Source organism: Plectropomus leopardus, chromosome 22, assembly GCF_026936395.1.
Source record: "Plectropomus leopardus strain MGB_pleo_1.0 chromosome 22, ASM2693639v1, whole genome shotgun sequence".
NCBI lineage: Eukaryota > Metazoa > Chordata > Actinopteri > Perciformes > Serranidae > Plectropomus > Plectropomus leopardus.
Window position 1 is genome coordinate 1,246,669 of NC_142197.1, and position 24,832 is coordinate 1,271,500.

Consider the following 24,832-nt stretch of genomic DNA (forward strand, 5'->3'; position numbering starts at 1 on the left):
TCTTGGATTTCAGCATGGTTTAGGTTCAGATTTTATATTTCTCGGATATAAAGACATTACTGGGATTTCAGGACATTTCTAGGATTTTAGGACATTTTGGGACATATCTGTGATTTTAGGACATTAGGTTCTTATCTGTGTCCTCTGTCGGGGGTGTGGGGGATCCTCCACTGGCTCTTTTTTTGATCATCAAGCTCTATTTTGATGCTGTTTTATGTCTCTGACACCTTATGGAGACTAAAAGGACAAAACCTATTCACAGAGTCAATCACTTTATTTTTGTTGTCAATTAGAAAATGGTCTCTGGGGCCGCCCGGGGCCCTGTCAGGGGCCAGATTTGTCTGTTAGTTGAGTATCAGTGCATCATCGGATGGATGTTTGGATGGATGTTGAAGGCTCTTGTCTTCTTCCTCTGTGGATCAGCTTCATTGTGAAAAGGATGACGGGGTGAACGGATGACTGGAGGGCGAGTGACGGCAGGAAACTGGGGGGACACAGCAGTCAAAACAAGAGACGCAAGAGACCGAAGACAAACAGAGCGGAGAGAGAGAGAGAGAGAGAGAGAGTGGACGACTGAGTCAGCAGTCCCAGCAGCAGCAGCCGTCCTCTCTCTCTGCTGTCTGTGTGTCCATCACACTGTGGCCTCCATTTGACTGTTAAATCACCCACTCAGCACAACAACACACACACACACACACACACACACACAGGGAAACAGAGAGAGCACCGGCTCAAATCAGCATCTGAAGTCGGAGAGGCTGAACGTAGAGCAGAACGCGGCTGAGAAACACTGCAGAGAGACGGGACAGTGTATGATTTACTGCTGTGTGTGTGTGTTCGTGTGTGTGTGTGAGAGAGGAGGATGAGTGTGAGATAAAGATGGGAGATGGGAGCAGCCATGTGCAAACTGTCGGATAAAGTCGGACAGCACGTGAAAAAAAGGTCTCCAGGTAGGAAACACTCTCTTATGTGTTTCAGCACTTCATTTCTGCTGGAATCAGTGTGTGTGAGTGTACATCTATTGCTGGCGTCAAGGGGACATAGTCCACAAAGTCAAATTGTGGAGACTCGCCTATCTGAACAAAGCACAAGTAAATTTCAGTGTAAATTTTTAAATTTTTGGGTGAAAATTAGTTTTAGGTTAAGGTCAGGGTAAATGGTTAGGGTATGTCTCCAGGAAATTAAACCCTGTGATACCAGAGCAAATGGGCTTGATTTCTTTTAAAAACATGTGAAGAAGACAATGAGCAATGAAAGAAGAAATGATCAAGAAATTATGAAGAAATTAATTTAAAAACAAATATAAGAAAACAACAACAACAAGGCAAAAAGACTCAGGGGAAAAATTGCTTAAAAAATCTAATTTCATCTTATTAGATTGTTATATATTGTTATTGTTATATATATATTAGATTGTTATATATATATATATATATATATATGTTGTTTTTTGTTTGTTTGTTTTCTGTTTTCTGTTTGTTGATTTTCAGTTTACATTGATTTACTCAAAACACAACAAAAAAAGCTGAAAAAAGCTGGTACCAAGTTTTCCATGGATCAAGTAATAGACAAAAATAGACTTTTCTTTCTTAAAAACAATATTTACAAAAATGTATTTGTCAATATATGTGTATATATATATATATATATATATATATATATATATATATATATGTGTGTGTGTGTATTTGTATTGTGTTTATTTTTTTATACAGTATTTATGATTCTTTGCAACTTTTGCAGTATTTTGTTTTTCTTATGTTTATTATGCTTGTTACACACCAAAATATTGTGGAAAAGTCCTTATATTTGAAAAGCTTCTTTTGAATAAACCTAATTCCTAACCTAAACTAATAAAACATACTTTTTTGTGATATGTAGGTCAAATCCTGAGTGACCTTGTTTTGAAAGATTTTCCGCCTTCATATTTTGCTCCCGTCATATTTTGCATGTTGTTGGATTTAATTTGCAAACTGTAACTCTGGCTTCACCTGACGGTCGATATCAGAGGCTTATTTGCATATACGTTACAGACACATTCATGTTTCCATGCACACCTGCAGGTACCTCACACGTGTCACTGAGATAAAACTCTTCCTGTCTTTTACTTTGTTTGTTTTATAATCCACGAATGAATTTATGAATCATTTCATGTCTCTGCAGGTTGTAAGTACGCGTGTCATGCTGCGTGTCGAGACCGAGTGTCACTCGACTGTCATCCTGCAGCTTCACCCGTCAATCAGGACCAACTCAACAACAACACACCGCCACATGTGAGTACACACTGCACTCTGTGTGTGTGTGTGTGTGCGTGTGCGCATGTGTGTGTGTGCATCATCTTTATTTTCTGTTTCCCTCTTTCTTACATTGTTTGAAGCAGCAGCGTTAAATGTTTTACTTTATTTGAATTATCATGTCATTCACATAGAAAGGGTTTGTTAATACTGTCGAGTCAGACTTGAATTCCCGATTTGTTGATTTTTGACCCAAAACTCAGTTCAATTTGGACACAAATGACTTGTGACCTCACTTGGACTTGAGCCTTTAAACTTGAAAATACTCATTACCTTCCTCACAAAAAAAACCTAAAAAACAGATTTAAACATATGTTATTTTAAGCATATTTTTGGCCAAGCCAAAATCCACATCTGCATCTTATTAACACTTTTCTAGGTCATTTTTCTTGTTTGATTTCTGGCTTATTTTATGCTTGTTTTTAGGTCAATTTCTTGTAACTTTAAAAAAAAAAATTTTTTTAATGTTTTTGCTAACTTTTGAGTCATGTCCTGTTAAGTAGATTAATGCTTCCCCTTATGTTTTTGAAAGAAATCAAAACAATTTGCTTAGGTTTCAACGGGTTAAAAAAAGTGCATAAACACCCCATTTGCTCATAGAGAAAGATTTTATTTGAAGATATTGCAACCTTTTCTTGCCAAAAACTTTCTTGAGGAGTTCTTATGTAATTAATTTTTTTTTTATTTTAAGTAAAGGTAGGTTGCATTAACCAGCAGTCAGGGGAGAGAAGAGAGACTAATTGTGGCAGAAAAATACTCAAAACTTTATCAGCCAAAACTAAGAACATCACAGACAGTCATTATATTTATTGTTGAACCTGGTTAAGGATCATTTACATCATCATTAAGGAAATTTCTCTTTCTTTGTTTCTTTTAAGTTTTGAAAACTTGGATGGTCATTATTGTAATACGGTCCATCACCAAAAGAGAGCGCTGTAGTCAAACTGGTGAAGTCTCTGGTTTGTTTTTACACCTCTTTGGTTGGCAGTGTGCAGCCAAAATAATTAGAATAACTATCAAGTATTGTCTACATCGTCTTCAGAATAATGTCTACTTCTTATGTAGCAGACTTTTTCTACAATGAATATATACAACAGTAAGAAAAAACTAAACGCATTTAAGTACAATGAAATGAAAATTTTATGAACGTAATATAAAACACAATAAGTATATGAATACCATTATGATGATGTGTGTAAAGTGACAGGAATAAAATACAAAATCAAAATGTAGTTAGCTGATTAAAACATTTATTGATCAACAGAAAATGAATAAGCATTTATTGTGATAATCAATTAGTCATTTAACTTTATTTGTGAAGCAAAAATGCATTACCACAACGTTACCAACTTTCAGCTTAAGATTCACTGCTTTTATTTGTCTGGTATGATGGTAAATCAGTCGTTTCTGAGGTTGAGCGGACAAAAGACTCTTTCTCAAGACATCCATTTTTTGGCTTCAGATGTTTTAAAGATTTAATAGATGATCAAAAACAAAACAATCAAATTAAATGGTAATAAAAAAACATTATGTGATGAGTGTAACGTGGTCAGATGATGATGTGAGTGTGTGATGTAACGTGTTTTAGTGTGTTTTTAAATTCCATTGTGCTTCGGTCAAACGTTGGACCCCACGTCCACACACACACACACACACCCATAATGCATCACTCACCAAGAATGGATTACTGTGTGTGTGTGTGTGTGTGTGTGTGTGTGTGTGTGTGTGTGTGTGTGTGTCAGTGGTTTAAATTCCTAGAAGACAGCTGGGTGTGTAGGAGGTCTGGTTCATGTTAGTGTTTTTACAAACCACATTAGACTGTTTTATAATATTATACAACATTATTTAAACTCTGTGTGTGTGTGTGTGTGTGTGTGTGTGTGTGTGTGTGTGTGTGTCAGCATGTTAGTGCAGTCATCCAGAGTTATTTCACTCACAGGAAACAGTCACAGGATGTATCACACAATCCCACACTCCTACACATTTGAATCATGTTTTTTGTCAGTACTTTTGTCAAAATGTCTAACTCACTGCTCGAACACACACCACCTTATACAATACGATACGATACCATACGACACGATACCATACGATGCGCTTTATTGTCCACTTTGGGAAATTTTGTCTTGGACTCGAAGTGCTGCTCACATTTCTCTGCTTCCACAGAGGAATCAATAAATAAAACGACAGAAACAAACACAATCCACATGTAAACAGAAAGGCATAAGGCAAACACATACTTCACATTACGCGTGTTGTACAGAACCCATGTTGTTGGTGCTTATTTCTACCTGTGATAATTCTCCGTGCTGGCATCAGAGCTCCAGGATCAATATTTCTTATTCTGATGTCTGATAATCACTATCTCACACTGTTTTTGTCATTTTCATCAGTTGTTGACTGTTTTTGTGGTGATACTTTTCTGGCTGTGTTACCGTCTCACATTTTGTCGACCCGAGGTGAATTACTGCCGCTGTTATCCAGCTCTCACCCCCTCAGTGTTTACACCTCCTCCGCCAGTTACACCAGTTTGAATATTTCCAGTCGTCACTGAGTGCAGACGAGGTTTGGCTCCTCCATTTGTCAACACTGGTGTGGTTTTTTAGCTCAGCACATTTCAAACACACACACACACACACGCACACACACACACACACACACACACACACGCACACACACACACACACTTACACAAACACACACACACACTGACAGTGCTGAGTAGTGCTGACTACAGTGCTGTGGGTTTCATGCTGCTTCAGTTATTTCAGAAAAAATCATTTTAGTTGTGTTTGCAGCTGGACGGGGTCAGGGTGTGTGTGTGCAGATGTAGCTGTCAGACCATCCCACTGACATGTCAGTATGTCTGTCTGTTTACATGTGCTGTATAGACCAGGGACACGCAAGTTATGGCCCGTGGCTGAAATCCTAGAAACGTCAAAAAATCCAAAAAATTACCTGAAATACTAGAAATGTCCTGAAATCCTAGGGATGTGCTAAAAGCCTAGAAATGTCATAAAATCTGAAAAATGTACTAAAATCTGAAAAATGTTCTAAAATCTGAAAAATGTTCTAAAATCTGTTCCACAAATATCTTAAAATCAGAGAAATATCCTTAAATCCCAGAAATGTCCTAAAATCTGAGAAAGGTCCTATGATCCTAAAAATGTCCTACAATCAGAGAAATGGCCTAAAATCCCAGAAATGTCTTTAAATCCAAGAGATATTCTGAAATCCTAGAAATATCCTACAATCCTAACCATGTCCAAAAATCCTTAAACTGTCCTAAAATCCTTGAAACATGTATGGTGCTGCTGTGAGTGGCCCCTGGCCTCCTCTCATTTTGCAAAATTGGCCCCCAAACAAAACCAGTTGAGCTTCCCCGGTATAGATGTTTAATGTAAGTGCACAGATTGTATCGTCTCACAGCTTTTCTGAATAAAAAAACACAGAGAAAATATTAGGAAAAAACAGCTTATAAATAAATAAACTCAACACGTTTGATAGACGGAGTGATATGTTTTAGCACCTTCAAGTTAAAGTTTCCTTTCGGTGTCTTTCTGCAGACTTTTGACACCGTATTTCTGCCTCAGTGTCTCCGCTCTTTTAAAAAAGCGCTGACACATGTGAAAGACGGACTCTGTCTCCGTACGCTTCTCGCTGTGTATGTGTCTGTCTGTGGTTTGTGGTGGAGAAACCGTCCAGAAGCTGAATGTCAGAGATAATAACATGATATGCAGCCATGAGACAGTCAGAGGCTCTCATGAGTTTCTGTGAAAGTGATGATTTTCCCTGGAGAGTGAACAGTGAACCTCCAGAGAGTTGAGATATTTGTACTCCTGTTGAAATATTTGTACTCAGATACTGCAGTACCAAGCTATGTTTGTCCTCAGATTCTTCTATTGATAAAAAACTGGATTGCTAGTTAAAGGGAGACTTCCTGGAAGGCATATGTTTTATTTCAAATTTTTTGGCATTTTTTTTCTTTTTAAAAATTTGGGCAATTTTGGAAAAAAAAATTTTTTGAAATTTTTGGAGATTTTTAAAAATGTTGGCAAGTGTTTGGTAATTAAAAAAAAAATTAAGTTGGCGCTTCCATTTTTTCCTGTAAAATTTTTGGGTGATTTTCTTCTTCCTTTGAAGTTTGTGGTGATTTAAAAAAACTGGAAAAAAAATTAAATTTATTTTTGCACTTTTGTTGTTTTTTGTTTTTTTTTTTTTGGTTATTTTTTTTTTTTTTTAAAAAAAAAAAAAAGAATAACCTTGATTGATTTCAAGATATATTGACTTTTCTTTTTTACTTAAAATTTTGTTTCTCTCTTTTTAAGAAAACAAGCGTTCAAACCCGCTGGCCCACCAAAATAAAAAATGTCAAAATTACACAATTTATCGTATCCAGAAACTGTAAAAAAGTAATTTATCAAGATTATTGTTAGATTTGAAAGTTTCAACAGTCCTTGAACACATCATGTGGAAATAACACTTCATGCATTTTTCCTGAGTCACTCAGGGAGGCTCTAGTTAAATAGTTACTTTTATATATAAATTACTATTATTTTTATTATTATTATTATTATTATTAGTAGTAGTAGTAGTAGTAGTATGTCATTCAATTCAAAATAGACCTTTTCTGAATTTTGGCGATAAGAGATGAGGATGCAGTTGCTGTTTTTGGGGAATCTGACTCCACTAAATAGCGTCAAAAACACGACATTATGAATTACTGATGAGTAATGAGTTATTAATGAACCTCTCCAGCAGTAAACTGAATATTATCTCTTTAAAACCACGACCTGAGCCTCCGGACACTCAGTACGACTCAGAGTTCACCCTCCTCTGCTCTCCTGTTATTGGCCGGCTGAAGGAGCGGCGATGAATGATTGACAGACAATAACTGGTGGCGGGGTCCGCCACTTCCTGTCTGCTGGGAAAGCCAAACAGAGGCAGAGGGAGGGAAAACAAAGAGGACAGAGGGAGGGAGAGTAAACGTGGAGTCCGGATGGAGAGGAATGTTTTCTCTGCAGCTCTGATGGAGACTCATTAACACCGCGAGGTCACATTACTGCCGTCACCCTCACTGCAGGAATGTCTCCCAGTACAGTTACTGCACCAGTATACAGTCCAGTACTGTACTGGTGCAGCAGGAACATTAATTCTTTGACACCTGAACAAATTGGCTTGATTTCTTTCAAAGACATGAGAGGAAGAAGGTAATGAGCAACTTTGCAAATACTGGCCAAAACATTTTTTAAAAAATTGTATAATTTTGGCAGTTTTTATTTCTGAGGGTGTGCCAGTTTGAAGGCATGTGTAATATTAAATTCACCAATAAATAAATAAAGATAAAAACAAATCATCAAAAATTTTCAGAGAGAAAAAAAAAGTTAAACTAAGCTAAACTAAAAAAATAACCAAAAACATAACAAAAACCTAAATGCCAAAAAGTTTTAAAGAAAATAAATACAAAAAGTTTTAAAGAAAAACAAATCACCAAAAAGGTTCATAGAAAAATAAGCTTTTTTAAATCACTAAATATTTTAGAGGAATAGAAAGTGATAAATGTTTTTTTTAAATCACAAAGCATTTAAAGGACAAAAAAAGGAAAAAACAAAAACTTAAAAAAAAAAACCCCAAATCCTAGAAACACCCCTGCACATTATTGTCTAAAATCAGCCAATTAGTTCTTATTTTTTGGCTTGTAATTGCTTAGAATGAAATTGATCATCAGTTGGCTGTTTCTATTCACTTAAGAGGCTTTTAGCATTTTACTGTACATCTTTTAAAACATCACATGCTGTTATTATTTTATATTCATACTCATTATATCAACAAAGTAGGAACATTTCAGCTCCCATTGACAGCAGTGACACAAACAGTACTCTTTACCTCCTTCCTGAAAGTAGTTTGCTCTAATACACAAAGTTCCAGAAGTCAGAATAAATGGTGACAGAAAACATGGATGTCAATGTGCAAATATTTCTTTCAAAAGATACTTAGATACTAAAAGCAGTAAAGGAGAGCAGAGCTGTTTTTTAAAAGTAAATTTGGAAAGCAGGAGGAATGTTAATGTGTTTTCTCTCTGAGGTTTTATGGTCACTCATTAACAGCTTCTGGCTCGGTCAGAGGCGCAGTAACACTTCAGTAAATACACACTCATAACCGACACACACTCACAAGAAAACACAGCAGGAAGGAAAACTGCAGTAAAACTGGAGAGAACATTTTCCGGCGTGGGAACATTTTGGTCCTCTTTGTTCACACTCTCCTCTTTTAATATTTATTTCTCTTGATTTTGTTTCTTATGTTCTCGTGTGCCGCTCGGTTTTTAAGAAACACGACTTTTCACTTTCGTTCAAATCCGAAGTCTTAGTTGATGGTTTTACTTCATGTTTTGAGTTTATGGCTCGGCTCTGTTACGTCACCTGTCGTTAAGAGGAAGGTTGGACTGATAGGCGTGTTTTAACCCTCCTGTTATGTCGCAGATCAAATTGATCCATTTCAAAGTTCAACCCTTTGAATCCCGGAGTGATGTCACTTTCCTTGTGCTGCTATCAGATGACTTTCACAAGGATTTATACATTTTAAACCCCGAGTGAATTATGATTCCTTAAAACTAAAACATTAAAACGGCAATGAGCTACTTGGTAATAAATGTTTCACAAATTTGTAGATTTAGATTTAAAAAAAAAAAAAAAAAAGCTAAAGGAAAAATGTCTCTAGGGCAATTCTTATTTTGGAAGGTGTGCAGGTTTGAAAGCATGTTTACTATTAAATTCACCAAAAATTTTAAAAAGAAAAACAAATCATCAACTTTAAAAAAGTTTGAAGAAAATAAATGCCAAAAAGTTTTATAGAAAAAAAAACCCATTAAAAATCTACTAAAAAGCAAGTGTTTTTATTTTATCACCAAAAAGTTTAAAAACGAGGGGACATTTTTATTTCTTTTTTAAATTGTCTTTTTTCGGTCCAGTCTACAAAGACACTAAACCTTCGCCATCTTAAAGATCCTTTTTTTAAATAGTCCTGAATTTGTGGCCGTCCTTAAACCATCTCCTCACTATCAAACATCTGGTTTGTCGTTCCTGTAAACAAACATCATTTATCAGCATCTGCTTATCATCCCTCTCTTCCTCTTCCTCGGTATCTCTCTTCATCCGTCCTCTCCAACAGTCCTCTAATCAGCCGCCCATTGTGACAACTCAAACACAAACTGGGCGGAGGCTCACCTGCCAAACAGCAGCAGGAATCAAAACTCGCTGAGATAAAATGTGTTTACGTTAAACCACAAAAAGAAAGAGACAGACAGAAAGATGCACGCACAAAATAACTTAACCCTTTGAAACCTGGATCAGCATCACTTTTCTCGTGCTGCGTTCAGACGCCCTCACAAAGTATTTAAACCTCCAAAAAACTGAGCAAAACTTGGTTTGATTTCTTTGACAACATGAGAACTTCACCAGAACTGTTCAGCAAAGTGCAAATAGATATATTTATAATTTGATATTCAGATTATTTATATATATTATAGATTAACGTTGTATTTTAAGCAAAACTGTAATTTACAGTTTCTTTAAGAGACATGATGGTGTCGCAAAACCTTCAGCTACACAAATATTAAGATTTTCATAATTTCATCCTCAGCTTGTTAAAACAGAAAACACAGAGACACAAAGCGACTGGCAGGCAGTGCCAGCGCTGAGTTGTGGCGGGCAGAAAAACACTGTAATCTTTGTGGATTGTGACGGATTAACTCGTCGGTCAGATGCAGGTCTGACAGACAAAAGCTCCCCCATCATCAGCTGCCTGTTGCAAAAACAGGACACCAGCCGACGGCTTAGAGACCAAACCAGCCCCATTGATTTCCTTCATTTTTTGGCACCTAACGTGTCCCGACATGTTCAACAGAGCAGCAAACACGTTTTATAGCTGAGTTAGAGCCCGCTGAGCCCACGACACCTCCGAGGAGTCTCTGTCTCTTCTCTGTCTCTTCAGATGTAGGTAACTTACAGTTAACCTACATCTGAATCCATTTGAGAAAAGTTTTTGTACATTATCTTTAATTATGTTTATAGCACCACCTACTGGCAACAAAAAATTAAATGTTTTATAGCCTACATTGATTTTACTCCTCTCACCAAGTTAACCAGATCCACCTGAAATTTGGGACCTTGATGATTCTTTATTGTAAAGATTATGAATTTTTTTCATACGATGTCACCATAACAAGTGCCAAATTTTGATATTTCATCGTATGGAAACTGTTGTAACTTGACTTTAGATAGCTCAGTCTGCCCCAGATTTCACATGCTGGGTGAGAATCCAGGCCTGAACACATGTACTTCACGATACTGAGCCACAGTCACAGCGCCACCTACTGACAACAGGAAGTCAGCCCTATGTGACAAAGATCATCCGACATGCATGAAATTTACACGGTGTGGTCTATATATGATAAACAGCGACATCATAAGTGTATGTTCTCCTGCAGCTTTAAATATTCTGCAGTCATTACACTGTTCAATCAAACGTGTTTATTTCCACTTTAAATACAGGCGACTGACATCAGCAGGTGTTGGTCTTAGGCGCAGCTTTATAGGTCAAAAGTCAGAGCAGCTCTCTGACATCAGCCCACGTTTCAGGTTTCATTAGAGGTGATTCTGAGGGTAAAAGTCACCGAGATGACCCAGTAAACCTGTCTCTGTATTTGCACGTGCTCCTATGAAGCAGCGTTTAGTTTTTGTGCACCAAATAACTGAAAGCTGCAGCTCTCAGTTCTTTAGAAATCACGCCTCAAGAGTTTTTGTCACTGCCTTTTGTAAAATCCAATATTTATTAATTTCTTACATTGCATTGTAACTTTTATTCATGTATTTTGTAACTCCTTTAGTACATTTTATCTCGTTTTTTTATTTCAATCATTTAACTTTTTAACCCTTTGAAACCTGTGCAGAAAAAAAGGGAATGAAATAAAATAATAATTTTAAAAAGATATATATTCTGTAACATATTTTCTATATATAATTCTAATAATCACAAATATAGTTGGACATTTTTATATTATTTTTTAGCTTTATATCTTTCTCTGTCTCTTGCTCTCTCTCCTTTTTGAAACATTATTTTCAGGTTGTGTTCTTGTCACCTTTATGTCAGTTTCTTGCAATTCTCTCATCACCTTTTCCCATTTTTGAAAAGAATTCAACCTTTTGGCTCCAGTTTTAAAAGGTTTTAAGATTGTGAATGCTGAATGCAGCACAAGACAAACTGATGTCCATTGAGGTTTTAAAGGCTTAATGGCTTTATAAATTCTATTTAAATGTCATTTTAAAATGCGTGTCTTTCACACTTTATCTCTATTCTGTAGAGCACTTTGAATGGCCTTTTTGGCTGAAATGTGCAAAAAAAACCAAATAATATCAAATAATAATAATAACAAATAATATCCAGTTTACAGCTGTGTGTCGGCGTTTTTAAAGCACAGATTTCTTTATCCAACATCAGATTGGTGTTTTTACACATTTTTTTAAAAAAATCCTCACTTGTCGGCTGAGGAAAACGTCAGCTCGGTGTGTATTAAAACACTCGAAAAGGATGTGTTTTCAGCTTTGTCTGCAGGTCTGTGGCCACATTCATGAAAAGTCATAAAATAAAACCACTTTAATTCTGTGCACGTGTACTGGAGTCTGTAACCGTGTGTCTGGAGGTAAACTGAACTCCCAAGTAATTTTTCTGCTCAGTTCCAGGGAAGTTCAAAGGGAAACAGATCAGTATCAGGGCGGGACACTGCACAGCACTCCTGTGTGTGTGTGTGTGTGTGTGTGTGTGTGTGTGTGTGTGTGTGTGTGTGTGTGTGTGTGTGTGTGTGTGTATACATTGTATGTTTGTTTGCTCTTATCTTGGATCCCGTCCTTATCCAGGCGGTCAATCTGAGGCTCAGATAGCGAGCGGACGGGTGAAAGCTCGCTGTAAATGACACATATTCAGCATTCATACAGAGCAGAGACACACTGACCTCACTGTCAGAAAAATAACACACACACACACACACACACACACACACACACACACACGCACACACGCACACCACCGGCTGAATGCACGCTGACAGACCTCAGACTGAAAAAGCAGACAGAGGACAAACAAAACTGAACATTTCATTTTATTCTCATAATAAAACTCCCTAAATTCTCTAGTTAACCCTTTGACAGCTGGATCATGTGTCTGTACTGCCTTCAGACACCTTTAACGAGAGGTTAATCCTTTGAATTCTGTACACATTGTTTTGATTTCCAAAACATGCGAAGAAGGCAATGAGGTACTTGCCAAGAAATGTCCAAAAAATTTGCTGGAAATTTGTGACAGATGACAAGAAAATAACATCATTATAAAGTTGTTGTTTTTTAAAAAAATAAAACAAGGGAAAATTATCGAGAAAACTTATTTGTATATTCATAATTAGTTAAATATTAATTTGAAATTATGTTAAAGAAAAAATATTTATTAAAATGTATTTTTATTCTTGTATTTTTAGAACTTTTTAATGTGCTGTTTTTTTACTTAGCAAATTTTCTGTTATTTTTTGTAAGTTTTTGTTACTTTTTTGGCTACTTTTCAGTAAGTTTTCTTATATGTCTATCTTTTTTTTTATTTTATTATTTTGTATGTGTGTGCAAAAGTTCAGGTAATTTTATCGTAGGCCTAACTTTTTTTATTTTGGCTCATTTTCAGGTTAGGGGGCCTAACTTTTTTGCTTGTTTGTTTGTTTTTGCTTTTTTTATTTTCTTGAATGCCACCTAACATTTGGTCATTTTTAATTATCTATTTAATTTTTGCAACTTTTTTGTTGACCTCACTTTTTTTAGAATTATTTGCTAATTTTTAGATAATATTCTTGTAGGCCCAACTTGATATTATTAATATTATTATTATTTTTTTTTTTTTTTACTCATTTTGGGTAATTTCTTGTTAAACTGGCGATTTCCTTATCTCTATGTTTTTGAAAGAAATCAATCCAAGTTGCTCAGTTTTCAAAGGGTTTAGCAATCTAATATTTTGTATTTATTGATATTAAGATTATTTTTTTAAAATGAGTCTGTGTAAGAAGGCGAGATGGCAGAGGGAGGGAGAGAGATTGTGTTGGCAGGGTAAGAATATTTTATCACGCCAATAAATCTCTTTGAATTGAATTACACTGTGTGTGTGTGTGTGTGTGTGTGTGTGTGTGTGTGTGTGTGTGTGTGTGTGTGTGTGTGTGTGTGTGTGTGTGTGTGTGTGTGTGTGTGTGTGTGTGTGTGTGTGTGTGTGTGTGTGTGTGTGTGTGTGTCTGTGTGTGTGTGTGTGTGTGTCTGTGTGTGTGTGTGTGTGTGTGTGTGTGTTATTGTGCTGTCGCTGCAGAACAGTTCCTCTGGTCTGTGTGAGTCCGTCCAGCTGCTTCCCTTCATCCTGTTAGATTTTCAGTAATTTAATTCAGCATTCAGCGAAAAATAATGTTATTTTTTCTTATAAAAGGGCAATTTCCTCTGAATGACCCCACAGCCGTAAAACTCAGTCTGAAAGTACTCGCTATAATGTGCACTTTGTAGAGCGGGACATAAACACTTAAAAAAAAGTGAGGTGTGTTGAATTTAACCTGCAGCGCGTCTCTGCCAGGGCTGGATTAAGTCATTTTGGGGGCCTGGAAACTTTTTAAAATCCATCCTGTCAGCACGTTTCCTGCAGACTTGGGCTGTAATGTGCATGCAGGGGCTTGATATGAGCTCACAGTTTATTGTTTGTAAGCTGATACCGCCCTCTGTGATAAGATATATCTGACACAGAGTCACACAGACACCGGGGGGGGGGGGTTTCCCTCCTCTCTGTCTCTATTTATAACCAGCAGCTGGAGCACATTTAACTGCACTGAAGGTTCTGATATTTACAGAATTAATATTAATTTACTTGCAGATCATTATTGTCTATGACAGATGTAGTGGAGTATTGGCGTCCTGAGCAGAGTGTGAAGTTACGTTGTTTTTTCTTATGATCATTTTTGCTTTTAATAGCTTGGCACCTGTTAACTGTCTGTCTGTCTGTGATGATGTGATACAGCGAGGCTGCCTGTGGTCCTCTTTGATCAGCACACACTCACTGTTTTGTCTGTCAGGGTGAAAAATGGGAACACAAAATAAACACAAAATACACGCAGAATAATCTACATCAGTATCCCAAACCAAAAATACACGGCACGACCTGCAGATGGAGAAATCTGCAGGGACGCAGCTGCTTTCATGTGATTTGTGGATCAGGTTCACGGTCCCCGAGGCAACACAGCTCAGGTAGGATATTCAACACCTGAAACACCAAAACAAAGGACACACACTCGTCCTCACCGGTGTCAGGACGACCGGGGCCCCGCAGCGCGCTGCAGGACTCCTGCTGTTTCCTGTCTCCTGCCTCTGCTCAGCACTTCAGGCAGTGGCATCAGTGGGCGCGGGCGTCTGAGGCTCCAGCATCACAACTGAATACTGAGCTGTCACTTAGGGACTGTTCGTTATTTATGAAGGAAGAGGGTGTGACGCCAACGGGAGGCATGCCAAATAATTTATTAAGCACTGGGGAGGGACGTATGTTTTTATTTGTGTCTTAGGGGAGACACATATAACTTTTCTTTCTTTTTCTGTTAATTCTTTTAAAAAATGATTTAAAAGAATTTTTTTCTTTTAAAATCAACAAAAATGATAAACAGCATTTTTTCTTCCTCTAAAGTGTTTTGGTGATTTTTAATGAAAACATTTTGCCAGTTTTTTTTTCTTGAACATTTTTGGGTGATTTTTAGAGAGAATATTTTTTCTTCCTGTAAACAACTTTGTTGATTTTTTTTAAGAAAAGATTTTGGCAAAAACTGCTTTTTGCAGATTCCATGACTTTCCAGGGTTTTCCATGACCGTACAAACCCAGACCAAAGTGCAGTTTCTCTTTTTTTTCTCTGTCTTCATTTTCAGTGACAAAATTCTTTAATTTATCTACTTATTTATTGCTGTTTGTTGTCAAGATGATCCCTGTAATTTAAACTGAGATTTTGGGGAAGATACCACATCCAGAGAGAGCGAACTGTGCAGCTGTAAAACATTTCCCCAGAACACACTCGCTACGTTTGGTTCCCACGTTTAAAGTAGTTTTAAAACACTCCAACAACGGCTATCTCTGTCTCATTACTGCCTTTCAATTAGAGCACACACACATACACACACACACACACACACACACACACACACACACACACACACACACACACACACACACACACACACACACTTACCTGCACAGGTAACAGCATCTTTGCACAGTGAGGTCATCGGAGCCCGAGGGGAAAACTGTTAACACCCTCCCTCTGTCCCTCTGTCTCTGTCTCTCTGTCTTTCTGTCTCTCTGTCTCTCTGTCTTTCTGTCTGTCTCTCTCTCTGTCTCTGTCTCTCTGTCTCTCTGTCTCTGTCTTTCTGTCCCTCTGTCTCTCTGTCTTTCTGTCTGTCTCTCTGTCTCTCTGTCTCTGTCTTTCTGTCCCTCTGTCTCTCTGTCTTTCTGTCTGTCTCTCTTTCTGTCTCTCTGTCTCTGTCTCTCTGTCTCTGTCTCTCTGTCTCTGTCTCTGTCTCTCTGTCTCTCTGTCTCTGTCTCTGTCTCTGTCTCTGTCTCTGTCTCTCTGTCTTTCTGTCCCTCTGTCTCTCTGTCTCTGTCTCTCTGTCTCTCTGTCTCTGTCTCTGTCTCTGTCTCTGTCTCTGTCTCTCTGTCTTTCTGTCCCTCTGTCTCTCTGTCTCTGTCTCTCTGTCTCTCTGTCTTTGTCTCTCTGTCTTTCTGTCTCTCTGTCTCTGTCTCTGTCTCTCTGTCTCTCTGTCTTTCTGTCCCTCTGTCCCTCTGTCTCTGTCTCTCTGTCTCTCTGTCTGTCTCTCCCTCTGTCTCTGTCTCTCTGTCTTTCTGTCCCTCTGTCCCTCTGTCTCTGTCTCTTTGTCTCTCTGTCTTTCTGTCCCTCTGTCCCTCTGTCTCTCTGTCAGTATTTGAGTTTCTAAATGTGTCAAATTCCTCGGAGTTTCACCTTTCACGTGACCTTTAACATCTCGTGACTTCTCGCTCTCCACACTCATTCATCGTCGATCCTCCCGACGCCGCAACCAACATGTTTGAGTTCAGCTTGTCGAGTTCAGAATCAGAAAACTTCACCACGATCGCTTCGCATATGCAAGACCATATGCAAGTATTTTCCAAAAAAATTAAAGCAAAAAAATAGCCAAAATGTTAAAAGAAAAAAAAACACAAAAAAGTTTGAAGAGAAAAAATAATCACAATAAAGTTTTAAGAAAGAAAAATTACCATTTCTGTTAAATCACCAAAAAAGTCAAGACACAAAAAAAGTCAAAAACTTTTTAAGACCCCCTAAAATTACTAAAAGTTGAAAAGAATCTGCCAAAAAAATGGAAAGAAAAAAATTGCCAATTTTTTTTAAACTACCAAAATGTTTAAAGGAAAAAATAATCGCAAAAAAGAAAAAAAATTACAAACTTTTTTTAAAGAAAAAAAAACAAATCACCCAAAAGTAAAATAAAAAACCAGACATCACCTAATTAACATGACTTTTCTTGTACTGATTTCAGACGCTTTTCACAACCTTTGAGCTCTGAATATATTTGTTTGTTTTCTTTCAAAATAGCATATAAAAAGGCAAAAAAGCAACTTGGTAAGAAATATTCCACAAATTGCACAAACTCAAACTGTTAACTGTAATCTGAGGGGGATTCGTAGATAAATCAAACTAATCACAGCAGAGCTTCAAAGACATGGACGTGATTTTGATGCGAGATTAAGATGAAATTCATCTTCACACCCGGATCTGATGCTTTGATGTTGTGTTGTTGTTCCTGTCTCATCACCGGGGAAACGTGGAGCCGTCAGGTGGAGCTGAGGCGTGTCGGAGGCTGACGCTGCTTTGAAACTGGATTAATGTTGAAGCAGAGCTGCAGCTGCAGAAACACAGCGAGAGCAAAAACAGACTTCACAGGAGACTCAAACACGTCCAACTGTACAACTTACTGTTTTTAATTAAACACAGAGCAACCAAAGCAGTCGACACAACAGCGTGAACAAAGTGTGCCTGCAAGACACGAAACGCCGGTACATTCATTTATTCGTAAAAAGTCAGACATTTGGGATCCATTTCAATTATTTAATTCTTTGAAACCTGGGGGAAAAAATCGCCTAATTTATTTTAAAAACATGAGAAAAAGGCAATGCTCAACAAAAAAAAGAAATGACACAAAAATTTGGCAAGAAATTATTTAACAAGTGCACTAAAATTAGCACAAAAGAAAAAAAATAAACCAACAAATAAACAAAAAACAGGGAAGTAAAATAATAATAATAATAATAATAATATATTAATTTAAAAAATATAACACTCTTAATATCTTAATATATAACTTTTTATAACTAAATTTATAAATGTACTAATTCCATGCCATTTGTGGAACTTTTTAACCAAGTTGCTTATTGCCTTTTTTGAGGCCATGAAGGAACATTAATTTATCTAAAAATTAAAAAAAAAAAAATCCCAACTCTAACGTTTACAGGACAGTCTCACTATTTTTTGCTGCACTGTTTTTTTTGTTTGTTTTTTTTTTCAAAAATGTAATTATATGAGTTAGTCTTGAGTGAGTCTTGTTTGTTTGATGCTTGAGAACAGCAGACGCATGTTGGTGTTGTGTGAAAGTTTGAATCTTTGAATCTTTGAATCGTCCCTGCTGTTGACTGTGTCCTCGTGTGAGCACAGTCTGCATGTTAGTGCGGAGCTGCCGCGCTGGAATCTCAGTAATGTTTAACCCGACGGGCTCCGAGCCAAAGAGAGCGGACGGCAGATTAAACCCGGACTGAGAGGGAGAGAGTGGACTCTACCCGACCCCACCCGACCACCTCTGAATAAAGGCTCATACACGATGTTTACATGTCCAACACGTAGCCGGGATAACCCCCGAAAAACCTAAATATAACCACAAAGACGATGTGTCCACTGTACGCCTCAGAACTGTGAGACTCAATTTACAGCCCGACGATTTGGGCAGGACTGTCGAACAGTTCTAGGATTTTAGGACGTTTCTAGGATTTTAGGATGTTTTCAGTACTTTTGGAAACATTTCCAGGGCATTTCTAGGATTTTAGGTCATTTCTAGGATTTGAGGATGGGATTTCAGATATTTCTGGGATTTTAGGGCATTTATAGGATTTCCGGATGCTTCTAGGATTTTACAGAGTTTTTAGGATTTTAGGACACTTCTAAGATTTTAGGACATTTCTTGAACTTAATGACGTTCTAGGATTATAGGATATTCTAGGATTTTATGACGTTTCTATGTTTTTAGGGCTTTTCTAGAAAATTACAACGTTTCTAGGATTATAGGACATTTCTAGGATTTTAGAACATTTCTGGTATTTTAGCACCATTATTGGCACTTCTTTTTTGGATTCTTTATTAAAGGTGAAGGCGTGAGATAAGTTTAGATAAGAGAAGTTTTCCTTGCAAATGTAGTGTTAATGCAGTAGAAGTAACTAATATAAAAATGCTGATTGTTGTGAGGTGAAGTGTTCCTTAAAGTGTGTATCTGTGTCTCTGTCCTCCGTCTTTATGACTCTGGACAGTTCAGTCCATGTTTTGGCGGCTTATCACTGTGTTTTGGCTGCATTTGTATGGTATTTTAAATGACATGATGGTGGTTTGGCTGCACCAGATGTGCTACAGTTATTTTTGGTCCCTCTTCTAACTCTGCTGCTTTTAAATTAGAGCCTGTGGGTCTAAAAATCTCCCAGCCCGTCCTCTGGTTGTTTCCAGCGCTGCTCTGTATGAGTGGGTTCGGCTTGATTTAGCGCAGATGCAGCGTAGAGTTCACCCTGCAGCTCAACCTGATCTGCTGATGGTTTTAGGCCTTCATTTGCAGCTGGGTGAGCTGTTATATGAACATATGATGTTAAAAATCTTTGCATGTTGTCAGAAACACGGTCCTGGGATCAGCTGGAAACAGGAGGTGCATCTCTGTTAACTGTCTCTGGAGAGGTGCTGAAAACATAAACTCTGATCCATTTAACGACCACATGAACTCAGCAGGCGGCCTCAGGGTGAACATACGGTGTTATAGAGTTTCAGTGTGTTTTTTATTTCTTATTTATGTTTTTATGATGCTGTATGATGGCAGCGTTCAGGCACTATAGGTGCATTTCTGCTTCCAGGCATTTGGATTTAACATTATTAGGAACACACTGAATAAAACATGTCCTATAGCTGCAGTATGTCAGCGAGCAGGTTTAGTTCATTTTAGTGTGCATAAAAACAAAATGTGAATAAGCAGACGAAAAAACATGAAAAAAAGTTTTAAAAAAAACGCAGGTACTGTTTGTTGCATTTTACGCTCTTTTCATTGATGTTGTGAAAATTGTGTGTGTGTTGATGCATGTGTCCTAAATGTGGTCCAGATTGTGTATTTGAGTGTAATCAGTGAATTTGCAGCTCAGCTCCTACAATAAGTCTAAAATACACTGTGGAAACTAAATAGTTACATTCAGACTGTTCAGGTCCAAAAATGCTCCATTGAAACCCATTCAAACTGACATTTTTGATCCCACAGCCATCAGAGCAGAAAAACAGGACTTGTATTATTTCTGGGTGTCATTCTGGGCTTTTGACTCTGAATTTGTCATTTTGACTATTTTCCACCTGATGAGGTCATTTTGACCATATTTGGCATATGCAGGAAATACATGCTATATAAACATAGTGGCATCATAATAAAAACCTGGCATTTAAAGGGTTAAAATTCCAAAAACGTATGAATATTTGATATTTATGATTGGGACTGATGTTGGTTAAAAATGCACTCAATAAAAGTAGAAAATTATATAAATGTATGAAATGTTAAAGTGGCCCTAAGGGTTAATAATTGGTTCCTTATTTATAACTTTCAGCTGTGGAGGTCACTATACTGACTTAACATGTGGATACTGGCCCTTTTTGTCTTATTTTTGTCTTAAGTTTTGTCTTATTTTACCTTGGCTAAATCAGCGCGTTCTCATTGTGAAGTCGCCACTTTTGCGGTGCTTTCAGCGGGAGATCCTTGGTTGTGCTTTTGTTGCGTAAACATAGCTGCGTGCAGCGTCCCACCATGTGCTTGTGTTGACGTCACGGTAGCAGCATCCTGGAACGTCAACAGCAGACGCAGAAGGATGACGACAGCGTAATCCGGAGATGCAGAAGTCCACTGCAAAGTGGCAACAGGTGACGACGTGAGATGAGAACGTGTTGGTTATGTATGAATTCTGGTGCATAACTTTTCGTAGGTTATGTGTACGATTAGTGCATAAGAGCAAAACTTGAAGGGAAGAGTTGTTTGTGTTGTTTTATAGTCTGCCTGCTCCACCCTGACAAGTACGATTCTGGAGAAACGCTAAATCTGACGTCTTACTCAGAATATCTTGCGGCAAAATTCTCATCTTCTTCAGTCGAACTGCACCAAAACCACCAAACCGCACCACAGTCAGACTTCTCATTTGGGTTTGGCTGATTATATTCTGAGCCTCCCATTGTCCAGCAGACATTTGCATGATCCCAAAAAACATCTCAGATAAACAGATTAATACTGTTGTTTTTGTAGCGTATTGATTTAATATGAATATCATCCAAACGCTGCTTTCACTGTGTTGGTTTGTCTTTTTAGTGGATCGTGACTTACGTCTTCTCGCCTGAGGCCTCGTGTCAGGTTCATCTGGTGAGTTAGAAGCAGAGCGAATGTTTGTAGAGACTGAAGCCAAAACAAACGGACCATTAACGAGGCCCCCGAGGGCTCCTGCTAATCACACAGTCATCTCCAGCAAAAAGAACGGAGCCAAAAAGAGGTAATTACGTCTTTGTGGACGGGAGCGCTTCAGCTCTGTGCTCATTAAAATGCTAACTGCAGGTAAAAACTGTTCGACCGGGAAGCTCGCTTTGCTCAGGGACCACGCTTGGAAAATGACAGGAGGCCAGGGGCCACTCACAGCAGCCCCATTTCAGGACATTTACGGCTTTTTAGGACATTTCTAGGATTTTAGGACATTTCAAGGACTTTAGGACATTTCTAGGAATTCAAAATGTTTCTATGATTCTATTTTTTGATGCTGTTTTAAGCACTCTGACACCTTATCGGGGGGCCACCAGGGGCCCTATCAGGGGCCAGATTTGGCATGCAGGTTTCAAGTTGAGTCTCACTGCATTAAAGAATCAAAAAAGTTGTATTCATCATTTAAAATTGAATGAAGATACAATCAAACATTACCTCCCACTGACAGACCACCAGCATTAAGACCTCCTGGAAACGTTCAAACGCTGTTCCACCCAATGAGGAGGGTGCATACTCTGGCCTTAGCAATTAAACACACACACACACACACACACACACACACACACACACACACACACACACACACAAAGTGCGTCAGTCCAGCAGCAGCTATTAAATGCCTTTGGTGTCTGTATTTTTAGTTTACTCGATGCACACAGTGGTAGGAAAAGCATGTTGCAGAGGAAAAAGCTCCGAAAGTTAGCGTTAGTCTGCTGTCTGTTGATCGAGGTGAGACGTTTTGCATTTTGCTGCTCTTCTCCTGTAAGTGACCTTTGACCCTGCATTTTTAGGAATGTGGGGAAACTTCTTGTCGTCTGTGTGTTTTTCGAGCTTTGTTTTGAGTTCAGTGAGGTTTGAGGGCGACCGGTGAGGAGAGAGAAACCTCTCATTTTGCCTCCGAGCGCCTCAGATGTCAGCAGGAGGTGCAGACGGGTAAAATGCTGCATGTTTGAATAATCTGCTCTCTGTGTTTTAGCACTGACGAAAACACGCTGAGATACAGGATATTGTTATACTGAGGTGAAATGTGGAACTTCAGTCATTTCACACAGTCTTTGTTTGTTGTTGTAACACCAGCAGTCGTGATATGATCTCAATCCATTGTTCATAATAACTCCATCTGCACAGAAAATCTGTATTTTACTGTTAAAATGGACTGTGATCGACTTTCCAAACTGTGACCGAGACAAAGAATGAACTTTCATGCTTCTTCTGGTCTTTTTTCCATTTGGTATTGAGTCTATTTCTGCTGTTTATGAGCCAAAACAATAGAGGGGAGCTGCACTGATTTACAGGCCTGAAAATTGCCCAGTTTATGTTTTACTATTGTGCACAACAGACCACTAAAACCATACGGTATTTTCAAGTAGAAGTCAGTAAATTTGCTGAGAGTTTACTGATGAGAAATAAAACCGCTGATGTAAACATCTACTTTGGACTAGAAACAAAAAATCCAGAAACAAATATTGTGTATTATGGAGTTTCGAAACTCTTAATTTGCCTGATAAATGTCAAAAAATAACAACTTTAACCACCCATAGACTGATACACGGTGCTGCTTTTAGGTGCCTTTCACAAGTTTCAAGGTTTAACCCTTTAAAACCTCAGCAAATCATCTTGATTTCTTTCAGAAACATGAGGAAAGGGCAATGAGCAATGAAAGAACTTACCCAAAAATTAGCAAGAAATTAGTAAAAAGTGCAGAAAAATAAGTAAAAATAAATTTTAAAAAATTAAAAAAGAAAAAGAAAAAAGGTAAAGAGAAAAAGATATTTAGAATAATTCTGTTTTTGTCATTGCCACATTGCTTTTTGTTATGTTTTTGAAGGAAAAAATTTCAAAAATGTATATAACCCAAAGGGTGCAACAAAAAAGAGCGAACAAAACTAAAGGTTAAGAAACAGAAACATACCAGCATTCTGGGGAGAGATAGAGAAAAGGAAATGGTCACATAAATATATGCTGATATGTAGTCAAGACAATTATATATTTTCATTGGTCACCACACTTGTTTTGTTCATGTTTTAATGAGTCAATCTGCATTATTTGATTAATTAATTAATTAAAAAAAAATTAAATTATCAAAGTTTATATTATTCATTCTTTTATAATGTATCGTTAAATATTAAATTATTTCAATTAATTATCAATTATTTAATTTTTTCTTATCTTCAACATAAATAACTCAAATTTGTGATCAAAGCGCTGATTGGCTACCGAGTTGCATTGGGCGTGGCTTCTTTTAGTGTCATACATCTTATTGGTTTATTGCTGGTAGTGGGCGGTGCCTTACTGTAGCCTCGCTGTCAGATAAGTTGGAACATCCATTCAACAGAGTAACGGGAGAAGGCGTCGGTCCACCGGAGTTTTGCGTGGGATTTTCCACGGTATTTCTTTCGAAATTGACGAATTACTTAAAGTTATTGGACCTTTTTTATTCGTAGCAGGTGATAATTACGTTTTTGTTTCGAAAAATGGAAACGTTGAAGTGAGTTTTGGGGCCATGCCGGTGGAGTAAAGCGAGTGACGGGACAGAGGAAGGGACCCGCTGGGAGGATTTTAAAGAGGAAACCGGACAAACAGACGGTGATTAACGTCCTTTGGGGTTCGTTTCAAACCAACAACTGTTCATTTTGGGGTTTTTTGATGCGGCCGAATTTGAGTCGAGGGCTTTTCTCCGCAAATGACGTGGAATAGCACGATGAGCAGTGGTTACAGTAGTCTGGAGGAGGACTCCGAAGAGTACTTTTTCACCGCCAGGACCTCTTTCTTCAAAAAACCGTCCGGAAAAGTCACAGTGAGCAAGGTAAACATGATATATATTTCTAGATAACCTCCATGTGAGCTGTTTGTGAAATGTAAAGTGGTAGACCAACTCTAAAAGCCCGGCTTTGTCATTCAGAAATGGGCGTTTTTCAGAACTTCATTTAAGACTCAGCCACATTAATATGTAATCGCTCACTAGCAAATTCACAGATGGAGTAGAAATAAACTCAAGCCAGTGTGAAATTCTATAGTAGCCACACTTTAATTCGGCTATCATCCACTAGTACAAAAACACACCCATTACAAAAAATTACCACTTCTAAAGTTGGTTCACCTGTTATGCTGCCACCTTCGTCCATTTAAATGCACAGTATATTTCAGAACCTCACTGAAGAATCTGTCAAATCAATGATCTTTAGTTAGCATGCGAAAGCACGTAAGAGGTAGAGACAAACTAAAGCTCATTAACAATTCTTGAGTAGTCATACTTGAATTCGGCTTACGGCCAGTCTTACAAAAAAAACCCACCCATTTCAAACAGTTGCCTCTGTTAGAGTTGGTTCACCTGTTGTCCTGCCACCTTCGCCCATCAAAATCCACGGTGGAGTTCAGAACTTCATTGAAGAATCTGTCAAATCAATATTGTTTCGCTTGCTAGCAAAAGCACATGTGCAGTAGAAATAAACTAAAGCTCATTTGCAGTTCTTTAACAGTCATTCTTGAATACGGCGTATATGCAGAATAAGAAACACACCAATTTCAAACAATTATAACTTTTAAATTTGGTTATTATCCTCGCCCTACCAAATCCACGGTGGAGACAGCAGAGTCCGTTGAAAACTTGGTGATTTTCTCACAAAGTTTTGTACGCCGAATTTAGCAGAGTATCCT

At 37.8% G+C, this 24,832-nt stretch overlaps 1 protein-coding gene across 1 annotated transcript in view; it reads left to right on the plus strand.

The window, feature by feature from the left end:
• The window catches only part of rassf3 (Ras association domain family member 3), a 74,378-nt gene that overhangs the window by 8,417 nt on the left and 41,129 nt on the right, over positions 1-24,832 (plus strand). Inside the window, exon 2 of the mRNA XM_088072595.1 lies at positions 2,164-2,273. Within this exon, the coding sequence (XP_087928721.1) occupies positions 2,164-2,273 (110 nt within the window). The remainder of the gene's footprint in view (positions 1-2,163; positions 2,274-24,832) is intronic.